The 12,186-nt window shown below is 34.7% G+C and overlaps 1 protein-coding gene across 3 annotated transcripts in view; it reads left to right on the top strand.

The window, feature by feature from the left end:
* The window catches only part of Wdsub1 (WD repeat, sterile alpha motif and U-box domain containing 1), a 44,515-nt gene extending 33,719 nt beyond the window's left edge, over positions 1-10,796 (top strand). For all 3 annotated transcript variants that reach the window (XM_047544437.1, XM_047544438.1, XM_047544436.1), the window contains exon 11: positions 9,070-10,796. In XM_047544437.1, the coding sequence (XP_047400393.1) occupies positions 9,070-9,227 (158 nt within the window). In that variant the 3' untranslated portion in view covers positions 9,228-10,796. The remainder of the gene's footprint in view (positions 1-9,069) is intronic.
* Positions 10,797-12,186: the final 1,390 nt, after the last annotated feature.

Genomic DNA, 12,186 nt, shown 5'->3' with positions numbered 1-12,186 from the left:
TTTCAACATTCCTGTTTTCTCATATATAGTTTGTTCTTTGGAAAAACTCATTTGGCTTTAGGTGAACAACTTAAGATTTTCTAATAAAATTGGACAGGTTTGGAGTTGAGGCACTTAAAGGATTTTTCAAGTTTCACTTGAACTTGTGAAACATGTATTTAGTTGCCAAAATAAAAAGATAAAATACCATTTTTAAGCTAGAATAATTGTTTGTCATAAATTTAAACAAATATAGAGAATAAGAATTTAAAGATGATGTTGTAGCATTCCACATTATTAATCATTGTCCATAAACATATCCTTTATGTATGTAATTATAATCAGAGAATTCATATTCCATTGTGGGTTTTTTGGACCTCAAACTTCATTATACATTTCTGCATGTTGACTTAGTCTACATAATTTTTACTCATAATACCTTGACTCCTCTACTAGTTGGTGTGTCTGTGTTTGTTTGCAAATCTTTTGTTGTAGCTCCATAGTGCTAACATTTCAGTTCATGTTTCTTTCTATTATTATTAGGGTATTTCCTTGGGATATGTGCCCCAGTGCAGTTAGTATATTAGAAACTGTATTCTTTACACTAGGAAGACAATATGTTTTACACTTTCCCATTCCTTGCCTGTATTAGATATCAGTGATTCAATGACACATGAAGAGTAACCTCACTTTGCATTTCTAAAATATCCATCCTAAAAATTTTTCCAAGTTTTCTGTGTCTTTAAAAGCATTTGCTACTTTGATATAAATTTTACAAGTGGTTTAGTTTTGAGGCTGTTTTTTTGGGGAAAGACATCTGCATGGGATCAGAATATGAAAGGATTTTGAGGGGAGAATAGTTTGAGATTTTCTTTGTCATTTCTTGTTAATGGTAAAATTTCAGACATTTTATAAAAATGTCTCTGTAGTTGCAAAGTCATTTTCAGCAACATTGATATATTAGTATATAACAGGTTAAAATTCAATCCTGATCTTTAAATAGTGGAATTGGACCAGTGTCTTTATGATTATTGATTTGGGCTAACTGCTGTTGGCACTGAGAGTTTTCTAAGTTTCCATTTTGATCCCTCCCACCACTGGTATTTTGGAAGGCATAAGCCTTACCTCTTTTGAACTAATTGCCTTGGATGAATTTCTAAGATATTTTTATCTTATTCTTTTAAAAAAGTCAAGCAATAAACATTACCACTGATACGGTTTTTGTGTGTGTCCTTCTGGATATTTTGTTATTTTAACTGATACATAAAAATTGTACATATTTTGGGGGTACCATGTGTTTTGATAATTCTTTGCCAACATGTTGTCATATAGTACCTACAGGTGCACTTGTGTAAATATTTTTTAGTTTATTTAAATACATTGTTTGAATTATATTCATGTCAATTTTAAAAAACTAGCTTGATCATTCTTGCCCATTTAGTCTTTCTTAGAACTGTTTTATGTTACAAAAAATCTCTTGATACTTTGACTAGGATTATTAGAAAAGTTAAATGAGGGGTGAAAGTTACTTTGCATTAGTCAGGCATTCCTTTTATTCTTTTCCTGTTCCTCCAGGTCTGTTCTATTTAATGTTAATTCACTGAAAGTAACAATTCATGATATAAAAACCTACTAACCTTGATCTGACCACTTTGCCTTGTTCTCCAGAGTTTTTACTATATCCAGGGAACACTCTCCTATTTCAGTTCAGGTGTTCCGTTAGTTTAATCCCTTTTTTGCTTCAAAGAATGTCTTTGGATTTCTTTGTGCTTCTTGAATATATGCCTTTTGCCAATTTCAGCCATTCTCATACATGTTCTCTTTTCAGACCTTCCTACTAATATTCTGTAAGTCGTCTAACCTGCATATTGGAATTTCAGTTATTGTATTTTTCTTCTCTGGAAATTCTATTTAGCATGTAGAGTGTGAGCATAGACCTTGGAGGCCAGACTGCTTGGGTTTAAATGCCAGTTGTCACTCCATACCAGTATATCCTTTAAAAGTTATTCAGGCCAGTTTCCTCAATTATAAAATAAGGATAATTGTAGTACTTGAATTACAAAGTTGTTATACAGAATGAATTAATATAGTACCCTGCAATAGTCTGATATATTATTTTTCTCACAGTATATTTTTCCTAAGGCTGTGTCATTTTTTTGAGGCTTTTGGGATCCTAATCAAGTATTACCTATAGAATTCTGGTGGGAAAGAGGGCATTTAACTCCAGAGAAGAAGTATGATTGGTCCATTTTCTTGAACAGGAACATGGGCAGCATAGTGCTTGAATTTTTTTTCATGGACAACAGAGATAAATTTAGAGTATACATTTTTAAAAATGCTGCTTTTATTCACCATTCCTAGGCATAACATACTTAGAAATTTTTAGGATTACTCAATCTGCTTTCTTATTAGAAACACAAGCATAGGGAATTGGGTAAATTTCACAATAGGTATCATGCCAGAACTTATTCATCTGAGTGCATTAAATTGAAGAATGTGCCCATTTTAAATAACCCAGGAGCTTCTTAACTATTTACTTCTTAGAACTAGAAAGGATGAAAACAATTTTAAAATATTTAGGTCAGTTTGAAAAATGTAGTGAAAACAAGCAAACTTAATACTGAATGTAATATGTACCATATTTTTAAAGTTTTTTCCCCTACTTGTTTTTGATCTCAACTTAGCTACAGTAAACTTTTTATGTGAATTTTTAAAAAATGTGTCATGAATACAAATTGTCAGATGCAATAATTTTGAGTTATATTATTTCAGTGCTTTTTTTCATTCAAACATGGTAGAGGTGATGTGGTCTGTGATGCAGCTCTGACAGTCCTTTTCTTTACTTTGGGATAACTCAGTTGCCTAAGGTAAGAACCTGGCAGAGAAAAAGCATTCATTTAAGAAAATTCAACTAAAGGTGACAAAATATTTTAAAAATTGAATAAGCTAATTAGCTAATTTAAAATCCTTGGTTTCTTCTTTTCAAATGAAATTAGCATAAAGGTAACCAGTACATCAGAAATACAAACATCAAATTTATGAATTCAGCTCCCATTAAAGAATTTTTCTGTGATTTATAGGGGAAAAAATTCTGAGATTAGCTAATAACACACAATCCTTCTAAAAACGAGACAGTTGTAGCAAGAACAAGGGGGCCATATACTTGTCACCTGGAAAGATGGAATTCAGATCCCTAAGAAATGTAGGAGACTGTGATTATTTTTTTTTAAATGAGACTTAAATTTTTTAGTTGTTGATGGGCCTTTTATTCATTAATTTATATGTGGTGCTGAGAATCAAACCCAGTGCCTCACACATTCGAGGCAAGTGCTCTGCCACTGACCACAACTCCAGCGACTATGATTCTTAGCATAACCATTGTAACGGTGCAGTCCCGGACACAGCCCGACCTTGACCACACTTCAGTCTGAAATAGTGATACATCAAATTCTGAACCTTCAAAATAGAAAGTATACCTTCTTTTTAAACACATATGGCACATTCTTTAAAGGGTTCCCTCACTTTAAAGTCTAGCTTGGTGACAAATGAAATAGCTGTTACTAAACTCACAGGATTTCACATAGTAAAACTAAAATGGGTATCATTTATGAGTAGTAGGTGAGTGTGATGGTAGTATGGCACTGTGGTTCAACATACTAAGCTTTTTAATAAAGTGGAGCACATTTTCCTATGCAAAATATTCTTAAACTTGACAGCAAAGAATTTGAATAAACCCTTCCAAAAATGCCCAAAATACATGCAAAATGATGCACAGTATTGAAATACAAATCCACACTGAACAACCATGTCACACCTGCTAAGATGGCTAAAACAAAATTAGAAGAAAGTGTTGGCAAGGATGTACAGAAATTGGAATTGAGGTTTGGCAGTTTCCCAAAAGGTTACCAACGATCCACTCCTGTGTATACTCATGTTCACATGGATAGAACTGAAGAAGAGAGAGCCCAAATCTCAAGAGATAAATGGATAAAATGAAGTATAGCTATACAATGGAATATTACCAGTCATAAAGAACAAGTACTGGAACATACTAGAAGCTATACATAAACTTATGCCACATCTTGTGTAATTTAATTATGAAATGTTTGAAGCAGGCAAATTGTGTAGAGAAAGTAAAATGTTTGAAACAGGCAAATCACAGAAAGAATAGTGGCTGTGGTTTTTTTTAAATTGAAATGTTCTAAATTAAATAGTGGTCATGAAATATACCAAGAATTTGTGAATTTTATGGTATGTGAAGTATAAAGAGCAAAAGTCACAGATATCAGTATCTGCACTTAGCATGTACTGTACCATCTCTAGGATTAAAGGACAAAAGAGAAGTTGGGTTTCTCAGAACCTCACATGGTCTGAGAGCCAGAACTCAGACCTCTAAGGAGCTGCCCAGCTGGTGCTAGTGTCTATAAGGGGGCAGGATAAAACATTTGGAGAGACTGTAACCAGCTTCTCCTACCAGATGAAAAGCCATGGGCAGGAACAACAATGATAGGGGCTCTTGCCCAGGTCCAGTCTCCCTCTAGAAATATCATTGCAGGATCTAGACCTATGATACCAAAACCAGACAAAGACACATCAAGGATTAATAGTGGCAAATTGCATACAAAACATTAAAAATGTAATACACCATAATCAAGTGGGGCTCAGTCCCAGGGATGCAAGGTTGATTCAGCCTATGGAAATCAATATGTAATTCATCATATCAGTATACCTTAAAGACCAGAATCACATGATTATATTAATAGATGCAGAAGAGAAGCATTTGACAAAATACGGCATCCATTCATGTTCAAAACGCTAGAAAAACTATGGATAGTAGGAACATACCTCAACATTGTAAAAGCTGTCTATGCTAAGCCCAAGGCCAACATCATTCTAAGTGGAGAAAAATTGAAAGCATTCCCTCTAAAAAGTGGAACAAGACAAGGATGCTCTACTTTTAACACTTCTAGTCAGCAGAGTCTTTGAAACTCTAGCCAGAGCAATTAGGCAAAAGAAAGAAATTAAAGGGGCTGGGGTTATGGCTCAGTGGTACAGGTTTTGCTAGCATGTGTGAGGCACTGGGTTGGATTCTCAGCATTGCATATGAATAACTAAAGGTTCATTGACAACTAAAACACACACACACACACACATATATGTGTATATATATATATATATATATATAAATAAAAAGTAAGAAAGGGATATGAAGAAGAAAAGGGCTCAAATTATCCCTATTTGCTGACAACATGATTCTATATTTAGAAGACCCAAAGAACTCCACCAGAAATCTTCTAGAACTCATAAATGAATTCAGCAAACTAATAAGATATAAAATTAACACCCATAAATCAATTGCATTCCTATACACTGATGATGAATCAGTTCAAAGAAAAATTAGGAAAACTATCACATTCAAAATAGCCTCAAAATAAAATTTGGGACTTAATCTAACAAAAGAGACCTCTAAAATGAAAACTACGGAACACTAAAGAAAGAAACTGAAGACCTTAGAAGATGGAAAGACCTCCCATGCTCTTGGATAGGCAAAATTAATATTGTCAAAATGGCCATACAACCAAAAGTGCTATATAGATTCAATACAGTTCCTATTAAAATTCCAATGACATTTCTCATAGAAAAGGAAGTCCTGAAATTCATTTGGAAAAATAAGCCCAGAGTAGCTAAGGCAATCCTCAGCAAGAAAAGTGAAGCAGCAGGCATCACAATACTAGACCTTAAGTTATATTACAGAGCTATAGTAACAAAAACAGCATTGTATTGGCACCAAAAGAGACATGAAGACCAATGGAACAGAATAAAAGAAATAGAGACAAACCCACATAAATAAGTTTCTCATACCAAAGACACTGTAAATACACATTGGGGAAAAAAAAGAGCTTTTCAACAAATGGTGCTAGGAAAACTGGAACTCCATTTGTAGCAGAATGAAATTGAACTATCTCTCACCCTGCAGAAAACTCAAAGTGGATCAAGGACCTAGGCATTAGACCAGATACCCTGCACCTACTAGAAGGAAAAGTAGGCCCAAATCTCCATCATGTTGGCTTAGAAACTGACTTCCTCAACAAGACTCCTGAAGCACAAGAAGTAAAATCAAGAATCTTCACAGCAAAGGAGACAATTGATAATGTGAAGAGATGGCCTATAAAAAAAAATCTTTGCCAGCTGCACCTCACATCATTAATCTCCATGATAAAGAACTCAAAAAGTTTAACACCAAAAAAAAAAAAAAAAAAAAAAAAAAAAGAATCAGTAAATGGGCAAAAGAACTAAACAGCCACTTCAGAGAAGAAGAAATACAATTGGTTAACAAATATATGAAAAAATGTTCAACATAGTAGGAATTAGAGAACTGCAAATTAAAACGACGCTGAGATTTCATCTTACTCCAGTCAGAATGGCGGCTATCAAGAATACAAGTAACAATAAATGTTGGCGAGGTTGTGGGGGAAAAGGTTCACTCATACATTGCTGCTGGGACTGCAAATTGGTGCAACCACTATGGAAAGAAGTATGGAGATTCCTCAGAAAACTTGGAATGAAACCACCATTTGACTCAGTTTTCCCTTTCCTCGGAACATACCCAAAGGACTTAAAATCAGCATACTGTGGTGATGCAGCCACATCAATGTTTATAGTAGCTCAACGCACAATAGATAAACTGTGGAACCAACCTCGATGCCCTTCAACAGATGATTGGATAAGGAAAATGTGGCATACATACGCAATAGAATATTACTCAGCCATAAAGAAGAATGAAATTATGGCATTTGCTGGCAAATGGATAGGACTGGAGCCTATCATGCTAAGTGAAATGAGCTAATCCCCAAAAACCAAAGGCCAAATGTTCTCTCTGATATGTGGGTGCTAACCCACAAGGAAGGGCAGGAAGGGAAAGAAGTTCATTGAATTAGATAAAGGGAAGGGATGGGGATAGGAATAGGAGAGACAGAATGAATTGGACACAACTTTCCTATGTTCATATATGAATACATGACCATTGTAGTGCCACATCATGTACAACCACAGAATGGGATCCTAATTAGAATAAGTAATACTGCATGTATGTATTCAAAATACACTCTGCTGTCATGTGTATATTAAAAAAACCTAGACATAATATGTAAAAATTATCAGATCTAAATAAAACTACACATCATCCCTGTAAAATATACTTGAACAGATACATATTGTAGGATGCTGATAGAATTCAACAAGATGTCAGGTTTTTTTCATTTTATAAACTTAATGTCCTGATAAACATTCTTTTTCCCTAGTGATTCAGAGGGTGACTGTTAGATTCCACTTGAAAGAATAAATAAGAAGAGCAAAAACAAACAAACCTAGGAAAGAACAGTAAGGCAGGCTACCAGTTCTATCAGGTTATTAGAACATGTTACAAAATCTCTACAAGTGTAGTATTATTGGCACATGAATAAACCAATGGAAAATAATCCTTAAAAACTCAGATGTTGATGCAAGTAAGTTAGGAAATTTAGTGAGTGATAAAGATAGTATTTTTAAATCCACAGTATTCTGACAACTGAACAGTTGTGTGGAAAAAAGATAAAATTGTATTTCTTGAGAATACTACACATATAAATTAATTCCAAATAGGTCCGAAATCTAAACATAAAGAAAACCAAAATTTTTCAAGTCCCAGAAGAAAATGTAGGTACATTCCTTGGTGGAATGGGGAAAACTCTCCTAAACAGTACTTTTTTTCCCTAAGAAAAGGACAATTAAGAGAAAAATAGGCAAAAAAAAAAAAAAAAAAAAAAGTTAACAGTTCATAGGAAAAAGAAAACCGATGGCTCAAAAAATACAGAAAATTTGTTACAGGACATACTCTGCCATTGCTCACCTAAAGATTGGTAGTATTATGAGTTAAGACATCACATTCTGCTGATGCTGTAGCATTAGACATGTAGCATGTAGACATTCTCATAAACATTGCTACTAGGAAGGAAATTGGTGCTAACAAAATTACATACATACACTCAACTTCTCAGAATCTCCCCAAAATGCATTACCAAAATACAAGTAAACATGCTCAAGGCCATTCACTGCAACACTACTGTAAAAGGAAAAGACCAGAAACCACCCAGATGTACAGGAGAGTACTGGGGCATTTTAAAAAGAACACAACGAGATGCAGATGAGCATATGTTAGCTTTTATAGAGAATGTCTATGAATCTGCTTATATAAGAACTGATATACATGGATACATGGTTACCTGTGTGGGAAGGGAGGGAACAAGGACTGGACAGCATAGAGGAGACTCATTCTGAATGTTAGTTTTTACTTTTAAACCATATAAATGATTTTTAATCACATACTTCAATTAGATCACCATGGTGGACTTACCTTGATGACAGAATCAAAGAAATCTTAAATTTCGGACTTAACAGTAGTAATATACTGCCATTATTTCAAAGCAAATAGGTGGAACCCAGAGTGTCAGCCTAAGAGAAAGAACTACAAATATAAAAGTAATGAAGCAAAAACTCTAGGCCTTGACACATGTAAAGAGAAAGAAGTTTGCAAGAACACAGTGTTAAAAAGGGATTTTTTTCGGGGGGCAGTCCTTAAATCCCTTAACTGTCAAGTCCTTAGTGGGGCAAGTTCTGTATCTCTAGCTTTTTCTCTCTTTAGTATGTAGGGAAGTTTAGCTTAGTTATTCCTAAGACTCTATCATTTTTAGCCAAATTTGTCTTTACTACCACTCTACTCAGCTCTTTCCCTTTCTCCCACTACGTCTGATTTTTTGACAGGGTGCTGGTCTCAGTGGTAGTGTTCAGAAGGAACCATATAAAGTATTATGAGTTAATAACAATGCTGTTCTAAGTGATTGGGTGTCACAGAGCACAACCCAATCTTAATGCATATAAAACAGTAGAATTTCAGTTATGACAGGGATTACTTTGGTATAGCAATCCAAGCATGACAAGAATACCATTCAAATCCCCAGAGAGGCCTGGGCAATGAGTTTTTATACTCAGTTCATTTTAGTAACCCTAACTTACTTTCCCACATCTCAAATAATTTGTATACTTTTTTTTTAGATGGCTATTCATATGAAAAGGAAGCAATGGAAAATTGGATCAGCAAAAAGAAGCGTACAAGTCCAATGACAAATCTTGTTCTTCCTTCAGTGGTTCTCACCCCAAATAGGACTCTGAAAATGGCCATCAATCGATGGCTGGAGACCCATCAAAAATAAAGCTATTAGCTGTTTGTTGCATGTCTATAATCTCAGCGACTCAGGAGGCTGAGGCAAGAGGAATCCAAGTTTAAGGCCAGCCACAGCAGCTTAGCAAGACCTTGTTTAAAAAATTTTAAAAAGGTCTGGGGATGTAGCTTAGTGGCAGAGCGCTCTTAGCATGTGCAAGGCCCTGGGTTTGATCCTCAGTACTGCAAAAAAATAAAATGGTTTATATTGTATTATTTATATTTTCAGTGATCTCATTTGAATTAAAAAGTAAGCAAGCATTATTAAAAGCAAAACAGAAGGAAAAAGGTAAACAATTTAGTTACAAAAATCCTAAGTTTTCATTCTTTAAAATAGCTGGGGATATAGCTCAGTTGGTAGTATTTGCTTTGCACGTACAAGGCCCTGGGTTCAACATACCCAGCACCACACACACACATACACACACAAAAAAACAACAAACAAAACAAAAAACCCCACATATGGGCTTAATTATATATCTTTTTTTGTACTAATGAAAAAAAAAATGTTGACTTTAAATTGCAATGCTTTAAATTTATTCTGGTTAGGTATAGGTCATGTCCCTTTATAACTAAAGATCAGAATATGATATAACAGATGTTTATATCCTAGTCAATAGCTATTCATTTGATAACTTGATTTATAACAAAATAATTATAAATTGCTTATGACTGAAAAAATTACTTCAGACATGTTTAATAAGCAATTTTGTTGGATTCTATATTTGTAGGATACTAAGAATTTTTTTAGTCAAGCCCAGATACAAGTTAGATGAAATAAATTATCATGAATAAGTCAGTCTGACTTTGCATAATACACAAAGTGGCAAACCAGCCTCCTTTTAAAATTTAGACTTTTTAGATGTTCTCTCGGGGAGATCATACAAAGGCGTTTTTACATAGTGTCTGATACTTGGCGTGCCTTCACCACCTGACTAGTATTCAGGTCCAGGGAGGTAGTGCTCTACCGACTTCTCACTTGTCTGGTGTACGCTGTCTGTTGGAACGGGGCATCGGAGGGAAGTTAGAACAAAACTGCAAGGGCAGGTTGGAACCAGGACCGTCTTTAACCCTCACCACATCATCCCCCAGACTCTCTGGAGTTGTTCAAGAATGCTGAAACTTGGCAACATGAATGTCTGTAGTATTTAGTCTTTCCCTGTATTTGATAAATGTACAGTTATTGTATGTGTGTACTCTGTTCATGGAAAGGTGGCAAGGCTACCACAGAAATTTCCAAATACTCTTTATAGTGGCTACTTTGTAAAATTTTTTAACTTAATGGATTACTGAACTGCAGTTTCTTTGTTACAGCAGGAATTTACAATTATTGTAGAAAGGGTAATTTTTCTTATACTGCACGTGCTTTTTACTCTCTTGCTAATGTGAACAAAAAGATTGGAAACATTCTAGAAGGTGTTTTTAAAATGTATTCTGCAGAGAAAGTATGCTAACATGTGTAACAAGATTTTTTTAATTTAAAAGAGCCTATGATTAGACCAACTATCTTTTTGGTTTGTTTCCAAAGAGGGTTGGGGTGATATTTAATAAAAATTACTAAAAGCCATTGAAAGTCGTTACTAAAAAAAAAAAAAAGGGAAAAAAAATCAATGAAAAAGGGGTTATTTTTTTGGATGTGTTAGAGTGCTTTGCTTTTCTACAGTTTCTTCTATACCAATATGACCAAAAATGAAATTTTCAAAATTGAAATACCTGTTTTTGTATAAACACACACACAAACCAAAGCCAAATAACTCCTTTCACATAAGTAAAGAAAACAAAATCCAAGACCATCTATAGGAAGCATCAGGACACAGCCCCTCTGTTGGACTCTCCAGGCCCCAGTGTTGGTTCAGGACTATGTGGGACCAGTACCTAGGGCCCTCTGACCCAGAGATTCCCAAGGGAATTTCACTTCTTGGGGTAATTGACCAAGTTAATTCTTTTTACTAAGACTATGTCAAAATCATAATGTGTTACTAATTCTATTAACACACTGGCTGCTTTTCAGGAAAAACAAGACAAGAATGTCCAAGCATCCGAGGACAAGAATTATGTATTATCCAGTTTTTTGTTTGTTTGTTTTTTAGTTTTACCTTTATTTTATTACCACAATACCTTTATTTTATTTATTTGTATGTGGTGCTGAGAATCTAACTCAGTGCCTTACATGTGCTAGGCAAGCACTGTACCACTGAGCTACAACCCCAGCACCCCCCGTTTTTGTTGTTTAAACTTTATATAGCTTTAAAGGACTGAATATACTTCATGTAGGCTTCTAGGAATACTAGTTACCAGACAATAACCTAAAATAATTAGGCTTAAGATGCCAAGTTAAAATTTTATCATGATAAAACAGTTTGTTTACTCTTCGTTCACTCCTTTGAAACTGAAATATGTGGGTATAAAGACAAATACAAACTTTGAACAAAGATAACACAAATGTGTTGAAGAACAAACGGTTTTAACAGTGCTCAGTATATTGCCAAAGAGCTTGAGAGTTACAATATTAAAACTCCCCTGTTGGCAGTAAAAACAGACAACTAATACAGATTGCTTTTCCTCATCCTTTCTGTTTCAAGCAAAAAGACTAGCTCTGACCCTTGGATATTTTGGAATTTCTGGAAGCTGCTACCCATATTGTAAAATTATAAAATGAAATTTAATATGTGTTTGGTAGTATTTGTACAGAAAAGTGCTACCCTAAAGCAAAGAGTGAAACACAGAGGTTAAAAGAAGGCAGGGAGGGGCTAGGGTTGTGATTCAGTGGTAATACACTCACCTGGCACAGGTAAGGCACTGGGTTTGATCCTCAGCATAACATAAAAACAAAGGCATTGTATCTATCTACAATGAAAAAAATGTTTAAAAACCAAAACAAAAAAACAAGGCAGGGAGCTGTTGTCAGGGTGCGCTACTTACCCAGTGAATCAGTGAAATGCCAACCCAAG

Source organism: Sciurus carolinensis, chromosome 3 (genome assembly GCF_902686445.1).
Source record: "Sciurus carolinensis chromosome 3, mSciCar1.2, whole genome shotgun sequence".
Taxonomy (NCBI): domain Eukaryota; kingdom Metazoa; phylum Chordata; class Mammalia; order Rodentia; family Sciuridae; genus Sciurus; species Sciurus carolinensis.
The sequence above is the reverse complement of the archived record's forward strand: the minus strand, read 5'-3'. Positions and strand labels throughout refer to the sequence as shown.